Genomic DNA, 21303 nt, shown 5'->3' with positions numbered 1-21303 from the left:
TTTGCTGCTCCTCCTGGCAGCATCTACACTCACGGCTGAAAGGAAGAACTGAAACCACGGCGCTCTGTGCGACTCATAATCCATGCCATTTAGGACATATGCAGAAACAGCCACTTCCCCTCCTCATCTGCACTGGAAAAGGTAGAAAAGCTTTCATTTTTTTTTTTTTTTTTTTTTTTAATGTCAAGCTTTTTGATTCACAGCAATGATGTATTGGCGCAGTAACCTCTATATTTACCAGGGAAAATGTACTTACTCAGGAATACTGTATACATTTAAGTACAAATGAGAATATTCCTACTGTTTTAATATAATATTTAAATATTTTTTTACATAGAAAAATTATGTTTCCAAGGCTAAAGTCTGCAGTATAAACCTTACTAAAACTCAGATATTTTTCTGGCACTTAACTCACCTTTTGGTGTTTGCAGTGTAATAGAGGAAACGCTGGTGACTGTGGTGTTTAGTGAGGTTGTGAACTCAGACTTTGTACCTGGTATAAAGTTGGTTTTGAGGCAGTGCAGAGGTGAACTGTAGATCTTATCTCATGTTAAAAATCTGTGGTGCACCAAAATGTCAAGTCAAAAAAAAAGGGAAAGAAATAGTGTGCTCGTGGTAATAAATTAATGATCATGTGGCGTTGGAGGGTTGAAGCTGTTTGGCGGCCTCTGCAAAGGGTGGTATTAGCACACCAAGGTTATTCCTCACTCCCCCAATACTGATGTGTGATCGACTTCTTTGGAAACTCATAGCATGTTGGTTCATGCTTTGTGCTGCTTGTTGCACCCCTGGTTTACAGAAGTGTCTGGGATTCCCCTGGACCGAAACACTCTCACTTCTTCTGTTTGCACATTTCCTCCGCAGCTTCTCCCTAAATCAAAAGATTAAGGGTTGCTCTTCCTTAATGTAATTGAGGGTGTCGTTTGATTAATAAATGTGGAAATTGTGTACTTTTGAAACCCACAGTGAAAATATAGCATCAAAAAATATGCGGCTTTTCAACAAATAGATAAATTTTTGGACACTAGTACATTTATTTGATTTTAACATGGATATTCACATTATAGAAAAACACTTTTGCTCTAAATTTTTCTTCTTGTAATTTAATGTTGTGTGCTGGAGACATAAAGCTTCGTGGGCAAAAAAAAAAAATTAAACCTGATTTTATTCTATGTGAGAAAGTCAATGATGTCATAATAATGGCATCGCACAGATCTATGCATATAGATGTATTATCTTCTCCAAAATGGACACAGTGTCACTTCTGTATTACATGTCCATACTTCTGTTTTGCTCTACCAATGTGGACAGCAGCAGTACATGACTTCACAGTCGTTGATCGAGGAGAGTGTGATTCCCAGCACAACACGCGAGGCATGATCACAGAAGGGTTCTTCGCCAAGCTGCTGCTGTGTGACACTCTCATGGCCCAGGAATAGCACTGAGATTAGACAAGAACCTAAACCCTTCATGTTATTTTTATGAGTTCATAATGACATCAATTGCCAAGACCCCCGAAGCGTCAAAACCATGGCAGAGCTGAAGACACAGTGTCTCCTCACCTCTTCTGTAAATATTGACAACAATTTGAACATAAACTTTCGAATTAGGATTCACTCCAGAAGCCTGTTGTTACTGATTTTCTGTCCAGTTCTTGTGTAATTTGGCAAACCTCAGCCTTCACCTCTCTCTGTTTCCCTTCCTTAAGAATGGCTCTTGACAGACACCTTTCCTCTGAGACCATTTGTGAGACTTGAACATAAGATGCATCTCTCAAATGCATCATGTGTCAGGTCTTTCCTAGATTTGATTCGCATACTGATCCTCTGCTGTAGATAGTTTTTGTAGGCCAGTCTCCTACATTTTTTTTAATAACGCACTGCACACTATGCTGAGATATGCCATGTTTTTGCACCACGTATTGCACCCAAAGCAGACAATGTCCAAAGAAAAAGTTTGAAAGACCTTCGGGAAGCCTGGACCCACTGCTCCAGAAAGCAGCCTGGCTCTTTGGAAGCAAAACATAACGGAATGAGGAGTGGCACAGCACTTTGACAAATGACACAGAGGTCACAGGACAGGATATAGACCATCATGTGTCCAAATGCAGAGATTGTTCTCCATCAAGCTTTTACTCAAAATACATAATTTAACAAGAGCCAATGAAGGCTAAGCTGTGGCAGTCTGCAAGTAAACCCAGAATTTGCCAACATCTATTTCCCTCATCACACAGAGTGAGACAGGACTGGTGAGCTCAGCAAGGCACGCATATTTTAAGTCACTTTGCACTCTTCAAGAGGGCCTTTTTTTCAATAATCCATTATGCATAGCAGCTCTGGCTCTCCCTGGTATTTCTCCTACCTTTTTGACGTCAGTTGCCATTTGTGAGGGTTACCCTGACAACGGCCTGCCTCCCCGGGAGATGTCTGGTGGATAAGACGGCCCCGATAAAGCCTTTTACTGTTGCTACACATTTTAATTGCCTCTGATACTGTGAAAGTATTACATGGGGGTGTGATGGCATGTGGCCTAAAATCGAAACATCGGGATTAAAAAAAACCCAACATTTAGGAGGTGGGGGATTGACGTCCCGTTATCTCCACTCGATCGGATCCCCCACGTTTTGGGGTCATTATTGAGCAGTCCTGTGAAACTGAATTGGATATGATAGATCTATTTTTGAGCACACTGTTCTACACAAGACACATGCATTACCCAGTTTAAAAATGTCATATATAAAGGTGGTGTAATATGAGAAAAGATCACTGGAATTCCCCTGAACAATATGCACACAGATTTATGATATGAGGCAGAAAGATCAGATATTATCCTGGTGATTTTATATTATTATTATTTATTATTTATTAACTAAAATGAAAAACAAACCCTAACCCCCTCCCCTTATGGATTTCCAAAAACGTCAGTGATAATACGCTGAAATGTATTATTACAGCATGCTGAGAATTTTGTATCCACGCTGACAAACAGAAAAATCTAAATTGTGCCGACCTGTTGATGGTTTTGGGATGACTTGTAGTCAGCAGTATACAGGTACGTCAGTTCTTGCTGTTTCTCCTATGCCATAAAATCATCGTAAAATTCAAATGATGTTATTCACTTGCATGACTGCTATGCTTTGAGCTGTGTTGCTAAATTCGAATAAATGCAAAAATGTACAACAACACGACAAAGCTACTGTACACAATACCTGTTCCAGGCTCCAGGAAACTATTTATAGCCTCGGCAACATGTGTGTCTTTCTTTTTTTCACACACCAGGCTATTGATGTTCTATTTTTACAGTGTCAATTTGCTCCCCCCAACCCAACCCTGCTTCTTCCTTCCTGGTTGCTAAGCAATGGACCAAGGGACCTGATTGGCCTAGGATGTGCTTTTGGACACACTGACTGCGATTCTCAGCTGGTTAATGAATTCAGTCTTTTTTGCTCACTATACAGAGAGAACACAAGCTGACTTCTTCTTAGGCAGTTATCTTCCATTTAAAACCAATCTCTGATCCAAAACACTACAAAAACACAAAACAAAAAAAACGACAGCACTCAGTGTTGACTAATGTAGCACATGACTAGAGCTGAGCTGTAGCGGTGTTCAGGCTGCATGATTTAGCTCTACCTTGTGCAATTAGGAGTCTATTTTTGCATAACTTCAGACATGATCTGACAAAACGCTAAAGGGTGACCCAGTATTATGTCATCTGTGAAACCGGCTGGCTTAAACTTGTTAGTACAACTTTACAAGCACGCTATAAATGAAACAGTAATACTAAATCCACTTAAATGTTCTGATTATCTTTATTATGACTGATAAGATGTATTTTCTATAACAAATGGGCAAATTATTGATTGTGGTTTTGGCAGGTGTCATCCTACGGATCGAATTTCTATTTTGCTAAATGCTGTAGAATGTGTGGTTTTAATGTATGAATACAGGCTAATGAATAAAACATACTGTGAATAATATCCTGTTCCGAGGCTGTGCAAATTAACACTGTAAAATAAAGAAAATGTAATCCCATTGGCACTAATGGCAAACCATCCAAGGCATATGTCTCTGCTATCATGGTAATCCTAATCCTCATACTACTGCTGTGTGTATGAATTAAATTAGACTTAATCTGCCCCCATGCAACTCCGAAAGGAAACCAGGCGCTGGAAAACTTTCATCTCCTTTCCATTGATTATGGCTCGTGCAGAGATATGGAAAAGCCTATCCCACTGCTCCCTTTCATTGGCCCCATTAAATATTCATCCTGTCCTAATGGAGAGAGATCGTTTTCAATGAACCCACTGCAGGCCAACTGCTGTGTGCCAGGGTGAGACTTGGCACAGCTGTCTCCTGAGGGATTTCAGTTTGTTTTAGACAGATTTATAATTCTAACTCACTCATTAGATTTGTCTGAATAGTAAAGCAACGAAATCCATTAAACTGTCAAGAAACCAAAGGATGACTAGAGAAAGTAGACAAATATTTCTGCTACTTTGATGATGAAGAGCGAGCTATGTTTGTCATACACATTTTAGAGCTGCACTTACCACTCATTTTTGATTTTGATTAATCGGTTCATTTCTTGTCTGGCCTTTCACGGTGCGAAGCTCTACAGCAGACCTGCAGGTACCTTCACGTCTCAGCCATCGCTAGTCTATGTGGTCACAACTGTTGCTGTTGACAGACTACATTCGTGAAGTTGTTAAAAACACTGCAGTCTCCTCACCTTTCACTTCTACTGCAGTGTCTGCGTTATTTACTCAGTTTGTATTTGAATGAGAGGGCAAAGGTGGAGTTTGCAAACCTTAGATGACTGTCGTTTGAATCACTACAATGACTGGCTTTTTAGGTCTAATATTTGTTTCCTGTATCCCATTCGGTTCCTTTTTGTAGAGGGAGCTGCCAGACGGTACCATTTCGCCCGTAGGGTGTACGAGTCATTATAGATATTTTTAGAGCTAGTTAAAGTGTTGTTAATGATTCCTCGAGATTATTGACGTAATTATAACTAATTTAGTACGACATTGTTACACTACAAGTTGTTGTATTAACAAGGAAACATGAATATGAATGTGTCATGTAGCGGGCACCCCTCAGCGTAGGCTGTTGCTATGTTCCCACTTTCATGGGTGTGGTGATTAGCCTGCTTGGTGAAAATTTTAGTCAAATCCGACACGAGTCGCGCTCGCTTCTGACCATTTAAACCGATTAAAACGGGCTTAAAATTAGCACGGCTCCCTTTGCGATTCCCTCACAGCTGTGGCCATGGTTGTCGTGTGAAAACGGATCGGTGTGACTCGGACTGAAGGACGGACGGAGCCCCAAACCGCCTGTTTTCAGGTGAGGACGTGCACTCAAGTCTTGATATTTTGGTGGCGTTTTTTTTTTATTTTTCTTTTACAAACGCTATTTCCTGCTCTGGTCGCGGCTGTTTTTGTTTGTTTTACATTGAGCTCGGCTGATATGCAAAAACCGCCGTTAGCTGGTTCGCTCCAGGCAGCAGTGTTGAAATAACTGTTCCCGGGCTGCGCTGTTTTCTTTCTCTAAGCTAAAAGCTTTACGTTGTTGAAATTTCTCTGCTCACCAAACGCGGCCTTTTACACACTGTCAGGCGGAACTGTAGGGGCAAAACCCTTCACTGGGCAGACAGCAGTTCAGATATTTCCATTTCATACATCTGGTTCTCTCATATGTGGCTGCGTAGATTTTCTTTTCCTTTTCTACTAAATATACATGACAGCCTTCCTCTGAGCATCAACTGGTGCCGCGCCGTTTGGCTCCTGCTCTTTGGTCCGTGTGTCACGGATGTATTCAGTGTCTTTACACGTTTGTAAAAATGGAATACATTTTGCGTTTGGTCTTTGCATAGTAAAGTGTTTCACTGTTTAAACAAAAAGCTTTTAAATGTGGGGAAAGCTAGACCGGCTAGCTGATTGGTCGATAAGATGATCGGAAGGATGACCACAAATGTCCGCAGCTCGGTGTTTCGCAGAGGTTCATGTCCTACTATAAACTGAGTATGCTCGGGTTTGGGCCTCTGCTTTGACCCAGAGCAGTGTGACGCTTTGGGGGGATTTTATTTAAGCATTAACCTACTTCAGAACAAGTGTGGAAGCAATGAAATCATAATCATGGCGCATATTTCCTGTGCAGTTTCATATGTGCTCTAGTTATTGCAGGAAGCCTCACCATACGGGACATTTTTCAGATATTTGCTTCATTCTCTAGATGTCTGGAATAGTCTGTAGGTCACCTGAACAAGTTCACACCTGTGGAGTTGCCCTGCTGCCTCCTACTCATTTCAGTAGGTGCACATTCACTACAAATCACGTTTTGTCTTTTTGGTGTGTTTTCTAACAAATAACCCAGCACGTGGCATCAGCTGAAGACAAACAAACAAAAAATCTAATACTAGTCAATCTTATCTAGTAATCGGAAGCTCGGTGGTTCGATCCCAGATATTGATGCCTTCATCTGAGGGTGATAGAGCACTTAGACAAAGCAAAAAGACCTTGTGTGAACAAGGCATATTGTATAAAGTGCTTTGAGTGCTCGCTAGACAAGAGCCTGAAAAACGTTGGTTTAGAGCACTGATTGATTCCAAGTAATTAAAATTTTATCACAAGGTGTAAGTCATTCTTTTTAATAATAAGAGGATTTGTGCTGTATACAGGTATAAGATATGATTTCAGAAGTCATAATATGGACAACTTACTGTAAGCACTGGTATAAGGTGCTCACAGCAGGCCCAAGTGTGTCCACACCTGGATGTTGGTAAACCTCCTGCTCATTTTATTTTGCCGTGCCCCTAAAGCTGCTGCTCTGTTAACCAAACTAGACCACTGTGTGTTCTCACAGTTGGATTTTTCTGATTCAGATCTCATAGGATTTGCCTTTGGAGTTCCCATGCTGTCCTTAGGTGTAGTTCTGCCTTAACATGAACTACTGTGTCTGTCTGTCTGCAGGAGCAGACACTGAACAGTCTGACACGGATGTAGAGTTTAGTGAGCGAGCAGTGAACTTATGTGTCTTGGAGTTGGATACAGTTCAGATAACGTTTGTATTCCTCACACATGATAAACACAGACAGGTTCGCAGTATTGATTAAGTCATAAAAGCAGCAACAGCAGCCAGTATCATAGTCAAACTATTAAACTATTAATTAACATTCAAAGAAACTAAAAACAGTGAGTTTAAAAAAAAAAAAAGATTATTATACTGCAGGCTTTGAGGCCATGTGTGTTTTTTCTGTTACTGTAACAAATCTAAATGTCATTTTAATATATTGTAGTTTTTATTTATTTTACAGATTTCTCGTGTCTTAATTAAAATGTTCTTTGTCCTGATGATTTGATGCTTTGTGAAACACTTTGTGAACTATATTGATCAGTACTTAAGTCATTACTCCTTACATTTGATTGCTGCTGTTAATGAGAAGTTATTAGATAAAAGTCACTTTGGCTTTATAGCTAAACATTTTGTGCACAAACACTGAGTGATGCTTAAGCTGTTTGTTGAGATTATTCTCAGTGATTTACCAGGTGACACATTCACCTGTAATGTGAAAGCTCTGCGGTATGAGACCAGGAGGAGACACACCCGGGCTCGGGGCATCAGCAGCTAGTGCTGGGCCCAGGCCTGGAGTCTTTGCACGATCAAAGATGCACATCTGTCCGCTGTCCTGATCCTTTGGGAAATAAGGGAGCAGCCGAAAATGCCTGTGGTCAGTTTTCAAAATAAAATGTAGCGTTTGTGATTATTTCCACCAGTGCCTTTCTGTCTTACATGTCCACAGTTTGAAGCAGGCAGCAGATGTTTTATCCCAGTTTAGGCACCGCGGTGTCCTGTCGGCCACTGGGAGCACCAGGCTGAACAAGATGAATGAATGCACGGAGGGCTGTGTGCTTGGATGTTGTGCAGAGAAGTAGCAATTGTGGCCTCCCGTGGCCTATCGCAGAGGCCCCAAATGTGGCGGCGGTGCCAAGCAGACCTATCTGCTATACTGGCACCACATACTAAACAATGGGCAGCTGCAACACACAGCTCCGCTTTTGTTGCGGCTGATCCTGGGCCATGATCTAGGTCTTTGTAGGCCAGCTCACTGGCTGCACGCATGACTCAAATCACACAAGTGGAGGGAAAAAATACACACATACATAAACGACCCGAGTTTCACAACTGTAAGTCACTACACGTAAATGTTGTATGAGCGTGTGTTTTGCCTGTCTTTGTGCTTACGACAGCACTTTCATGTGTTCTGTTTTAGCTGCTGAATGAATAATAATCACTACTGGAATATGAACATTCATGTGACACTCCCATAAATCAGTGCTTGCAGTTTTATTCTGGTTGGATATCCTTCTGTCTGTCAGCATTATGAAGCTGAATTATTTCTCACGTCATCTCCCAGCATAACCAGGAGGTGGAGAAGGTCAAACTGGGTGTTATGGTCCTCCACGAGAGGCACATGGTGACGTGGCAGAGAGGTACAGGGTAGTGGATCCAAAGCAGTGATAGCGTGGGTGCACATCACTGGAGAGCTGACGCCCAGACCCTTCTTAGTGGGGGTTGCGTCAGCTGGAGAAGCGCTGAGAGCGTTGCAGTGCCTGTCAAAGACCCCGTTGGCTGAGCCAAGGCCACGACGAGCAGTCGAGGTCTCTGTTGTGTCAGTGCAGTGGAAAAACGGGCCAAAACCAGCTCAAGTGATGTCGAGATAAAAGTCATCTGAACTGTATAAACATCTTATCATTATCTTATCATTATCTTATGTTGTTTACCTGCCTTTTTTTCCACGATTGTGCTCATGAATTACCTCGTGTACCACGGCTTTAAAGCATCTGCAAAACTGAAGCTGAAACACAAACATCCTCCTCGTTACATCTGCACTGTTTCCTGTGAAGAGGAAAGACTGAACTTGGTTTAATTGTTGAATTTTAGAAAACGGGACTAAAAATGTAATCTCCCTGAGTTTGTCTTCTGGACTGTGAAACAGAGTGGAAAGTCAGGGGGTGGGGCGAGGTATGTTGGAGCCGTGTGGAGGGGGGGTTGCTGTCCAAACATTTCCAAGGAGTGTGTAAGTGCTCTGTGACCCACATTCAGACTCCCCAAGGTAAAGGAAGTGGCAACCGGCATGTGCGCGTGCATGTTTGTGCGCATGCATCTGCAAAGGGATGACGCACTTAACCCTGACACACACATTTAGATAGACACTCACACACAAACTAAAAAATATATGCTTTCTTTCCCCACTTGGACATGTTATCAAATAGACAATCCAGATCTGCCCACAGTACACAACAGAGCACATTCAACACAAAAACACAGACTGCGGGCGGAGCAGCCAGTGCAATGCAGCAACACAAAAGGCTGATTGAGCCAGTAAAGGTCAGAGCCTGGCTCAGATGGCCTTTTGAACCAGACTGAGGAGGGTGTTTGAAGAGCCAGACCACCCTTGGAGCTCCGCCCGGCCCCACCCTCTGCAGCACCTTCTTCTTTGGTGTGAACCCAAACAGGATACTTGTGTTTGTTTCCCATCCTTCAACCTAAAAGTGTTTCTTCTGTCTTTCTTGCAGGCGTCAGCTGGTAAAGTGTGCGTGAGTGCGTGTGTGTGTGTGTGCGTGTGAGTTTGCATGCGTGTGTTTTCCCAGCGTAGTCGGTGTTTGGAGCAGAGCGTGGCCCATCAGCGAAACAATGAGCGAGCTGGAACAATTGCGACAGGAAGCTGAGCAACTACGCAATCAGATTCGGGTACGACGACATGCTGTTTGTGCTTTTTTGTTTATATTGTTGTTGTTGTTTTTGTGTGTGTGCATACATCACACGTGCGCCTCTGTGTGTTCACTGCATGCAGCGACACTGTGACGTGTGTAACTTTTGTCAGACCGTCACTTGAATAAACATCAGTCGGTCTGTGTGATTGCTGTTTGATCATCTCTGCGACTGGCGGTGAATCACAGCAGGTTTAAACACATTGATGAGCCGTTTGCTACGTGGTGGTTGAATACGCTAACATTTCCCGTTTTGTTACGTTGCAGGATGCCAGAAAAGCCTGCAGTGACTCCACTCTGTCACAGGTACGAGTTTAAGGTTACTATATATCTATAAATGCATTTACCATTCGGTTCATTGGTAGATCTTTTTGCCACACGTGTTACTTGTGAATAATGTGTGAAAAATTACATAAATTTGATCAATTATATCTCATGTAAATCAGAATAAAAACCGGGGATCTCAGTGTGTCAGTATTTACACATGCTGTCATTGGATCCATATAAATATCCCACAGACGTGCAGCAGCGTGAGCTCGTCTAACGTTCGCCCCGCTGCCTCGTCGACAGATAATGGCCTGTTTTTGGTGTCCACTGATGAGTGTGTGTGAGCCTTCTAGTGTAACCGCTGACACTTCTTCCTGTGTTTTGGCAGATCACAGCTGGTCTGGACTCGGTGGGCCGGATACAGATGCGGACGCGACGCACTCTCAGGGGCCACCTGGCCAAGATCTATGCAATGCACTGGGGGAGTGACTCCAGGTAGTGTGCTGGTTATACAGACAACAGAATTATTAACTGCAGCCAGGATGTGAAATTCACTCGAGCAATGTTCTTTTTCTGCTCTTTCATTGAGCGTCTGCTTACTACTAGAGATGGCACGATACCACTTTTTTATGTCCGATACGATATCATAAATTTGGATATCTGCCGATACCGATATGAATCCGATATAGTGTTTTTTAATCAACAAAACTGTTTTTTAATATCTTGCTGCATTTTGTATAAGTTCATACTCAAGTTTAAAACAACAACTACACTAAAGCTATTCTGTTATACCTGTATGCAAAAAAAAATATTTCATAGTTCAGCAATACTGATCAATCTAATAAACTTAAACCTACACCATCCTCCCTATTCTGGTATTTTAAAGAGTACTTAGCGTAAATATTAAGCAACCTAACTAATAGGGTTCCAACTCCCAGCAACAATAAAAATAAATAAATAAAAAATAGGGAACCACCCCTCACGCTCCACCTCATGATGCTTAATCGACGTAATCAACCTTAATTTGATGCAGTGTGAAAAAAAAAATGCACAGAAATCAATTATTTTACAAGAAATATTAAATAGATTCAACATCTTTCTTCAACAAAATTGCAGACTGCACAGATGGTACCTTCCCAAAGGAAAAAGTACTATAGCTTACTAGGGTATATATATTAGACTTAATAGTTACTATATACAGTAATGGACTTCTATTCATTTTGCATCAAATTAAAACTTTGGGTGTCAGATAATTATTTATTAAAAGCTAGACATTTTAAATGAGAATAAGAAAGAAAATTATGTCTTTGTGCCCCCTTTTCCCTGTTCATGCCCTATCGGCCCCCCTGGCTAAACTTTGCTAGATCCGCCCCTGCACAGTTACCAGCGTCAGCTACGTAGAAAAAGATCCTGGAGTAGAAAGTAATATTAAATAAATTCTAACAGCAGCTGATCAAGCTTAAACGTGCTGCTGTTGTTCAGCCGCTGGTTTCCTCTTTCTGGTGCAAAGTGGGCCAAAAACAAACCAGAGAGATGGACTCGCGACAGAAAAGCCGATCAGCTGATCATTAAGCAGTTTCATGATTGAAGTAGCAGCAAGAAGAGGCAGTCGCTCCATATATTGCTTGTTAAGCTTAACGCAGGAATGCTTTACATTCAGAGATGGACTTACACACTTGCTTTACTTCTCTCGGGGATAACTTTGTCGGAGATGAAATGCCGGGTTGCTAGCGAAGCTCCAAATGCTATCCAGACCACCGACAGGTCCCGCATGCCACAGCCGCTCTATAACGTGATGCATACTGCTCCGACGTGCTAACGTTCTGAGGTGAGTTACGGCACGTTGCAAGTTTTGTGAGGTGCTTTCGTGATATTTAATGGATCGGATTACATTTTTTATTTTTCTCCGATATCCGATCCAGTAATTTAGGTCAGTATCGGACCGATACCGATACTTAATATCGGATCGGTCCATCTCTACTTACTACGGCTTTGGTTTTTGTTGTATTGGAGCATTCGTACATTAATCACTCAGCTGTTTTCTGCTGGAGGAGTCCAGAGCAGTGAATGTTGGACTTGTATTCACTGAGATGCTGCTTCGCCTGATGGCATCTTTTCTGAATTGGCAGTAGTTGATCTGCTTTGTCTCTAGCTGGCAGTGCTGGCACTGAATTTGAGTTCTGGTTGGTCAGTAACAGAATGACCGTGGTCAGACTACATGGAGTCTGCCTGTGGGGCTGATGGTCTGCTTTTTATTGAAATCAAATATGAACACACCTTTAGAAAGCAGTCATAACCATAAATCCTCAGTCACATCCTGGGTTAATCTCTGTTGATGCTTCATTTATACAACATTTATTAACAGTTTGTAGACCAACACAAGCTCCAGGTGAAAGTGTGCTGCACAGCAAAAATGAATTTACAGTCGTGAGGTTCACAACCTCTCGTATTTATTGCTGTTAAAAATTGTATCTTTGTGTGTGTGTGTCACTCTCTTTCTTTGTGTCTGTCTTCCAATGCAATGCACTGGTGCAGTGACGACAGTCCCAGGTGTGGGGCTAAACTACTACCACTACTGCTGTTCATGTTTTTACTGCTACCTGTCTATTAATATGACTAATACCACCATACATGGGACGAGCACCGTTTTACTGTGAGCACAATAGTAATCGCAGCTACCACAGCTTATTTAATAATCTTCTTAAGGATGCAGTTTGTAAGTTCCTAAAATCAGAACATTTTTAAAAATAATTAATATATTTCAAATTTTACCAGTGAGGAAATCTTCAGCTGTCGCTACATGCACTGAGTGCTCGATGAATTCAAGCTTACAAACTGCCTTTTTAACGGTTTGCTGCAGTTATGAGCACTGAGACGGAGCAGTTAATGTCACCATGAGTGTGCATGCACATCACTAATCCTTAGGCAATACGTTGGTAGATACAGATTAATAAGTGTCTCTGTTTTTGTAGTTAGTAGTTTTTATTAACATAAGATGCAGTTTCATTAGAAGGTTCTGCTCAGATGCACAGGTGTGTCCTCGTTGGTGTGTAGGTGTGAATGTGTGCCTGGGTGTGCCTCGCACCCTCCAGGTGACCCTGCAGGTGGCCACTGTTTGTTTTGTATACAGCTACTGACATTTGAGCATGATAGCTCTCCTCTTGATTTGTACCGCAGCACCAACAAGCTACTTCCTGTCCCCGGAGAGATGGAAACACCCAGTCAGGATAGGAGGGAGGGGTTCCAGCTGTTTGTGCATCTGCACCATCTGTAGATCTCGCCCTATCGTACCCATCTCTGACTCCACCTTTTCTCGGGGCTATTTTTGCTGCCGATACATTTAGCCGCCCCACCTCTGCTTCTTTCTAGCGCTTTCCCACCCGACAGTAGACTTTTATGTAACTGGGGTAATAAATATTCCACAGAGTGGGACATTACCTGGGACGAAGAGGCTTCCAGCGGGAGAAGAAGTGAGAGCGTTGTAACCAGGCTGACAGTGCAGCGCAGTAACTTGCAAGGCTGGCTCTCATTGCTTTTAATGAAACTGGGTGCATGCAGCTTAGCTCGTGTAGGCTTTTCACCACGAGCTCAGAGTCACGCTGCTCTTCTCACCTCGTTTTTAGGTTACTTGTCAGTGCATCACAAGATGGGAAGCTAATCATCTGGGACAGCTACACAACAAATAAGGTTTGATTATTTTTGTTGTGATTTTTGTAACATCTACAACTGCACCTGCATTAAGATCCAACCCAGTGCAACGTAAAATAGTGATTTCAGACCCTCATCTCTCACGTATGCATCAGTTAATTATGGCTTCTACTTTCTTTATTTTATTTTGTTTGCAACAGCACCAGATGAAGAAATAGAAGAATCCATCCTTTCATTTCCTTTTTACTTAAGTTCCTATAAGTGAAAATAATGTTTTGATCTAATTTTCATCAGTTGAACTCAGCCTTGAAGCTTTTAGTCAAACTAAGGCGCCACATGAAGCGCTTTTACTGTATTTAATAACGAAATCACTTTCCTTTTAATCAGATGCACGCCATCCCTCTGCGCTCTTCATGGGTGATGACATGCGCCTACGCCCCTTCTGGAAACTACGTGGCCTGTGGAGGTTTGGACAACATCTGCTCCATATACAGCCTGAAGACCCGCGAAGGCAACGTGCGCGTCACCAGAGAGCTACCTGGACACACGGGTAAGCACACGCTCAGCCAAGAAACAAATACAGACGGTTAATTACAAACGAGCACTAGAGCCACATGAAGGGGAAAAGTTAGTGAAACTGTCCGTCAGAGTCTCAGAAAGTCATCGTTTGTGTTTTAGCTCGTAAACACAGGGTGGGGATAAGTGTGAGGATGTTGGGGAGCTCTGCAGAAAGCTGCAGCGATCAGAAGGAAAACCAGAACTGATCCGAAACGTTTGAGTCGTCTCACTAACTCATCTACATGAGCCGGTTTAGAGGCTGGCGTGGAGTCGTTTGATTCATCAATCTTCACATTTCAACTTTATTCTCAGAATGAATAATATTTTTCTTAATGTGGCCCTGATACTCTGTCATAATTCACAGACCCTCAATAAGATCTTTCATATTTCTTTCTTTTTTATTATTTGTTGCTTTTATCGGATAGTAAAGATTAGACAGGTGAGTCTGGGGGAGGGAGAGACCAGCGACCCTTATATTTATTTATTCTGTTTTCATATTAAACATTTGAATCCAATCTGACTTCTGTACTGTAGCTGTAGATCCTGCATGTCCTGGCTGACGGGGGCCATAAGGGCTTTTCTACAGTGTAGTGGCTCACACCTCCCCAGTTTGATTTCAGGAGGAGACATTAATCCCTTTAGGGTTGCATTAGGAAGCACAGCCAGTGTGAAACATGTGGAAGAGCTGACAGTAGGAGAGAGGAAGTACACAGTGTGAGTGGGGAGCACACAGGAGTCCTCGTCTCATCTGGAACCTTCTGTTTGCCTCCAGGTTATTTGTCCTGCTGCCGTTTCTTGGATGATAACCAGATACTCACCAGCTCTGGAGACACCACCTGGTGAGCAGTTTAAACCATTCAAATATTCCAGTGATGTTTCGCAGTAGACTGCGGACGCTCTTACGAGCTGCGTAACGTGCATGTTGTCATCACAGGAGGTTTGTAAAGCTGCGTGCAGAGCCTTTGATCACTGCGATGATATTGCAATACGATCCATGAATGAGAAAGTCTAATAAAGCATATTTTTCATAAAGAATTCATATGTCTTTCCTGCTTCCTTGTTGCAGTGCATTGTGGGACATAGAGACGGGCCAGCAAACTACAAGCTTCTCTGGCCATACAGGCGATGTGATGAGCTTGTCTTTGAGCCCGGACTACAAGACCTTTGTGTCGGGAGCCTGCGACGCCACTTCCAAGCTGTGGGACATCCGCGACGGCATGTGCAGGCAGTCGTTCACCGGCCACGTGTCTGACATCAATGCCGTCAGCGTGAGTACCCGAGATTTAATCGCAAGGAGACGTGGGAGCGTCGGCGATCACAAAGACTATTGCAGATTGATTATGTCTCAGCATTTTAGAAGTAAATGTGACCTGGTGTTTATCTTTTTTATGAGCGCTTCCGCGTAGCAGACTTCTAGGAAAATTGTGGGCTGATCCTGTGTTTATTCCAAACAAACGGCTGTCACCATAGCCTGACAGAGAACCGGGATAATACTGGAGCAAATGTTGAGCAGGAAGAGCACCCAGCCAAAGAGGGTGGAGGGTGAAGTCTGACTGAAATGTATTAATAAAGTTATCATTTAGTCAAATGAAAAAGGCTCATTTTAAAAACCTGAAGACGACGTGAAGCCTGGTTAAAGTTCACGGCCTTTATGTCAGCATGATGAAAGCAGAGCGAGTGACAGACTGAAGCTGAGCACCTTCCTGTGGAGGAGCAGTGACGTCAGTGTTTGACAACAATAATCATCAGTGTGTTGGTTGTCATGCTTCCTGTATTATAATCTTTTCCTGGCAGTGTAAAACAGGCATCGTCATAGAAACGACTTCCTTAGAGACAAAACCCTGAAAACGTACAATTCATCACTTATCTGCGCGATCCATGTCCCCCCCCGACAGTTTTTCCCCAATGGGAATGCCTTTGGGACGGGCTCTGATGACGCCACCTGCAGGCTGTTTGATCTGCGTGCAGACCAGGAGCTGATGACGTACAGCCACGACAACATTATCTGTGGCATCACCTCCGTGGCGTTCTCCAAGAGCGGCCGCCTGCTCCTGGCCGGCTATGATGACTTCAACTGCAACGTCTGGGACACGCTGAAGGGCGAGCGTGCAGGTGAGTCACACCTGAACTCTGATTGTGGGTTCTCTACTACTGACAAATGTCAAGAACTTATTCAGCTCCTGTAAACAGTTTGTGTTCATGAAGACGCCCATGTGACTTTTTAACGATCGGTGGCGTCTGTCAGCTAATGACGTGCACGTCAGTGAACCTTGCTGCTTGTGCAAATACAGCATTTCAGATTTCTTATTGTTCAACAGCAGGGTCCGACTGGTCCCATTAAGGTTGTGGTATTATTTAGAGTTGAAGGACTCAGATGAAGTGAGGGAAATGCACGCAAACTGAATTCAACTCTTCTGAAGTGTGTTTATTTAAATTCAAACCAGCGAAACCAGTGGACTTTTGTTTTCGACGAGATAACGGATGTAAAACACGAGCTGATAAATACAGACATCATGAAGGCCTGCATCACTTATACAGCTGATGTTTTAAAGTCACTGCTGACCTGCAGTCTCGATTCTCAGTGGGATGGAGGTTTGTTTTGACCCTACCTGTGACTGTGGTTTGTTTTTCACCCTCCAGGTGTGTTAGCGGGCCACGACAACAGAGTGAGCTGCTTAGGAGTGACGGGCGACGGCATGGCTGTGGCCACCGGCTCCTGGGACAGTTTCCTCCGGATCTGGAATTAAACGAGCCTGTCATACTCAAAAACTACCCCCTCCTCCCTCCACAACCCCACCCGGCATATCCCAACTCATCACTGGGCGGGTGCACACACTGTGTTAGCTGACTCTCCTTAACTCAGCCCCCAGTTATCATCTCTGCTGGTGACCTGTGAGAAAGCACCAGATGTTTAGTTTTGTTCACCGAGCTGTTGCTCAGCAGCAGAAGTCAGAGCGTCCAGGAAAAATGTTACAGAAAAGAAGATTTGGTCCTCACACGAATAATTTTCCAAAGGTATGTGTTACCATGACTAACAACATGATTAGCATCGGTGTCTAACATGTACATTTATATATAAAGACAGTATATACATATATATGTATAGCATTGTGTGTGTATATATGCATCATATATGCATATATAATGTGTATGTATATATTTTTTTAGATTATTTCCAGCCCTTGAGTTGTTTTTTTTTTTTTTTTATAAATATCATTTTTGATATTGTATTTTATTTTGAATGGACATACTCATGTAATGCAACAAGATGCCAAATCGTGTGGGAGTTTAAACGGATACAAAGCAGTGTAATGTTTCCAAATTTTCCCGTTGATTTAGTGGCACCGATTCATCGTGCAGGAAAACAGGATCTGACACCTAAACCAAAAATCAAACTCACCTTATTCACCTGTATCTCTGTGTCATGGTTACAGGTGGTGACATCATTCATGCACCCTGTACCTGTAAATGTTGCATTCATGTCAATGATGGCTGTGATCGCTCTCTTTTTAAAAAAAGAACAAAAACCAACAAAAAAAGCCTGAATCCCAGCGTTCCCACCAGTCTTTTATTTTGGAAGGAAGTGATTGGAGTGCTGTGGTTTAAGTCTGGATCCAGCTTTAACCCCAACGTAGAAACTGGTGAATTGTAGACTCAGATAGAAAACTTTATTTTATCCGAGGCCCTGCTTGAGTAGACTGTGGATGCTCAGGGGGCCGCTTCGGTCGCAATGATAGGATTGAAGGAGGTCGTTGCATCCCTGTTTCGTGCGGCCTACGCAATCTGAGATCACGCACCGCCCTTCAAATGACGCCGGTGTCCTTGCGCTGCAAGTGGACACCTTATCCCCGAGCGGCCTTTTAAAGGAGGAGCTTCATGTCAGGACCGCCAAGGACATTAGTGAGTCCATCAGAAGGAGGGATGACTTCCACAGCTCACCGTGACGTTTCTTTTCAATGAAGGATGGGTTGTTTGTCATTAACAAGGTGTGTGACTGGAACCATGGCAGCCACTCCCAAAGTCACAGCAGTGCCACCACAGGCCTGTAACAAGAAGAAAAAACAAAACTACACATTTTTAAGGGTTTAACACTTTCACTGTTTTCAACAGAAACATTATGAACTGTTACATATGGCAAGTGAAATGTACACTTAGTAGAGAGCTAGAAAAGCACTCATGAACTGTAGTACAAATGTTAAACCGTCGAGCACACGTGACTTATTTACACATAGACGTGGTAATTCTGATTTAAGTATTTTCTTATCGTGCATCTTCCATTATTCTCAGCTCCTTAAAAGGCTTTAAACACTCACACATGTGACGTGTGTGAGTTGGACCTATCCATCAGCTGTCTCAGGTGCCTATTTATAGATGTAAACATTGAGCCGCACGGCTGGATAACGAGGGTTGGTGCACCTGTGGATGTGGAGCTATCGTGTCTCCATTCTGCCTTACGATATCATTCATAATCGGAGGTTAAACTAGCTTCAGCTACCGTAATGTTTTTCTCTCACGCTTCCTGTTTAGGCGCTGATCAATAAGAACGTTTTCCCCGTAGAACACTACAAAACGAAGGCGTGCCTGCAGAAAACCCACCGCAACACCACAGACGGCTTAGAACGAGTGCTCAGCAGCACCTTTTATACAACTCTGCTTTCTAATATTACTACTGCAGATCAGTTTGTAGTATGTGTGAGATGCCCGTTTGCCCCCGTGTCAGTCTACTGACCCGCTGCTTCGTCACAGCTTTGCATCATGAAAGTCCTTTTTCAGCAAATGTTAAAAAGCAGTTCTAGTTTTTGAACCTGAGAATATCTTTGTGAGGTGTGTGTGGGGTGTAATCTGATGACGTTTGTGGATAACGTATAGATCCAAGTGTTAGACTGGTGCCAAAGTTACCCACAGACCTTGAGCTGTGAACTGAAAACTACACGTTAGCTCACTGTACTCCAGTGGCAGCCTCCTCCTCTTCCTCCTTCAAATCAAAAGTCACCTCAGCGTCTGATTTTAAATCCAGTCTGGTGTTTGATGATCAAACAGGGCGGCTGCTTACATGTGACGGTGATGATGAGGAGAGGACGATGAGTTTTCCCAGAGTGCTGACAGAGCTCATTTTTCTATTCAGGTCGGTGGACATAAGGTGTTCACGGGTCCTCAGCTTGAATTTAAAGAAGCAGTATGAAATTTTAGGAAATGTGCTTTCTTGCAGTCGTATCAGAATATTAAAGTTAATTAAAATGTCACTGGATGCCACTGTAAATACAAACTAATATTCAGACTGTCACAGAAACCAGACAACATAATACATGAATGGGTTTGTTTTTCCAATTTATTGCTTAAAAATGTATTGAGACATTTCTTTCACTGGGAAAAATTCACAGTAACGATGTGCAAGTCTCAAACTCACAAAACCACACATATCAGACGTGATGCATCAGGGTTAAACAGCCAATTCATCACCAGGAACATCCAAAGCCTCCATCCTGGTGTTTGTGATAAGAGTGTGGCCTTCAAACTGCACGATCGTGGGTTAATTACTTGACACTCGTGTGTCATTAGCATAACGTGACCAAAATGTACAAATTAGACTTTATTTATTAATCTAGTGTGACTCTGAGCAGCTGAGTCTGTAAACTGGTAGAGGTGCATTGTCTGTGATGCCTGACAGTAACTAGATGCTGCGTGTTTGTGTTCAGCTTCATAACGGCCTTTGTCACAATTAAAAGTGCTTCTCTTAATGAGGAAAAACACTTTTCTCAACATTTTTCCTGTAAAAACAGAAACAACTTCAAGATTAAATGGACTCGTATTCATACTACCTGAGCTGCATTCAGCCATAGCGCTTTATTCTGAGATCCACACAATGAAGAATAATGAAAGGCAGGGTTTCCTAGAGAGGCAAACGATGACTGTACAGAAATATGCAGCCTCTAAATATTGTTGTGAGATTTTGCCTTCCTTTCGGCGCTTTTAAAGAATAAATAGGATCCATCTCTGCCATCTTAGCGTGCGAGTCCCTGTGCCAGGAAGTGAGTAGACACCTTCCCCACAATGTTGAGCTGTTCCTTTAGTTTTTTCACTTTCATTTGCCAACATTAGCTGTGAAAAAAAAAACACCTCAGCCCTTAACAGCTTAAAAGGAAGGGAGTGTGTGTGTGTGTGTGTGTGTGTGGGGGGGGGGGGGGGTGTTGTCTGCATTACTGACAGTGACTTAGCAGACAACCATCGTGTCGCTCTGTAATTCAGCACTATTAGCAGCTGGAACCCGGGAACAGTAATCCTTTTATGTGCCTGTGCCGTTCGCTCATGCAAGTAGAGCAGGAAATTCTTCAGTCAAAAAAAAAAACAAATACAGGTGCTTGACTTCATCTAACTGTTGTATTTACCTGAAGTCTTTTCCATCCCCGCAGCCCTACGTGATGTCCTTATTTGATACTTTTAGAGTCCAAAAGTACCAAAAACCGCAGTGTGTTCATTATTGAAGTAGACTTGACTGCACGCTGTTGTTTTTCAGCAGCTTTGGCGCATGCAGTGCAGATGTTGAACCTCAGAGCAGGCTTGCAAACGTCATTGCTGCACGCGTTCGCAGTATTTTTGGCAAAGGCCGTGCAAGTTCATCAGAAAATGGAAAAGTTGTTTCTGAAAGTCACTCATCGGAGGAAAAAAGTATTCCCCATTAGCATTACAGGACCACCGCCGCCACCGCATGGTCACAAGAAAATGCACTGCCCTTCAAATCTACTTTGACTTACTGTTCTGAAACTTCCTTCGTTTGATTTTTATTTATTATGTTTTAAGCCAGTAAAGACCAGGGACTTGGTGCCATGATAATTCTCTTACAGTGCTATTGTGTGAAATTATAATCACTTGTTATGGAATAATTTTTATAGTCTTTTTTTCACACCAGACCTTTTTTTTTTTTTTGTATTTGTACAGTGGCGTGGTGATACTGATATGTTGCCATGAATTATTGTAACCAATAAAAAGCTTTTAACCAAGAAAACATGGATGGTCTTTGCAAACAAATACACAGCGCACACTCACGCAAACTTTCCCGC

General features: G+C 42.7%; 1 protein-coding gene across 2 annotated transcripts; it reads left to right on the top strand.

The window, feature by feature from the left end:
• Positions 1 to 21248, top strand: LOC101484117 (guanine nucleotide-binding protein subunit beta-4). Of its 2 annotated transcripts, none has more exons than XM_004570239.3 (10): positions 1 to 141; positions 9578 to 9752; positions 10040 to 10078; positions 10428 to 10534; positions 13663 to 13726; positions 14075 to 14237; positions 15018 to 15084; positions 15312 to 15513; positions 16141 to 16357; positions 16886 to 21248. In XM_004570239.3, exons 2-10 carry the CDS (start codon positions 9696 to 9698, stop codon positions 16990 to 16992), a joined length of 1023 nt encoding a protein of 340 aa, XP_004570296.1. In that variant the 5' UTR covers positions 1 to 141; positions 9578 to 9695; the 3' UTR covers positions 16993 to 21248. The 2 variants fall into 2 exon arrangements, with proteins under 2 accessions (XP_004570296.1, XP_004570295.1); XM_004570238.4 differs by lacking the exon at positions 1 to 141 and adding an exon at positions 5120 to 5345.
• Positions 21249 to 21303: the final 55 nt, after the last annotated feature.

The sequence above is a fragment of the Maylandia zebra genome, linkage group LG23 (assembly GCF_041146795.1).
Source record: "Maylandia zebra isolate NMK-2024a linkage group LG23, Mzebra_GT3a, whole genome shotgun sequence".
Classification (NCBI taxonomy): Eukaryota; Metazoa; Chordata; class Actinopteri; order Cichliformes; family Cichlidae; genus Maylandia; species Maylandia zebra.
Note: the sequence above shows the minus strand (reverse complement) of the source record. Positions and strands in the feature narration are given on the sequence as shown.

Bases quoted from the DNA above. Each gene is read 5' to 3' on its own strand.
- LOC101484117 (XM_004570239.3), top strand. From the start codon at position 9,696: ATGAGCGAGCTGGAACAATTGCGACAGGAAGCTGAGCAACTACGCAAT. The intron at 10,535-13,662 runs GTAGTGTGCTGG...CCTCGTTTTTAG, and splicing joins CACTGGGGGAGTGACTCCAG to GTTACTTGTCAGTGCATCAC. The intron at 13,727-14,074 runs GTTTGATTATTT...CCTTTTAATCAG, and splicing joins ACAGCTACACAACAAATAAG to ATGCACGCCATCCCTCTGCG.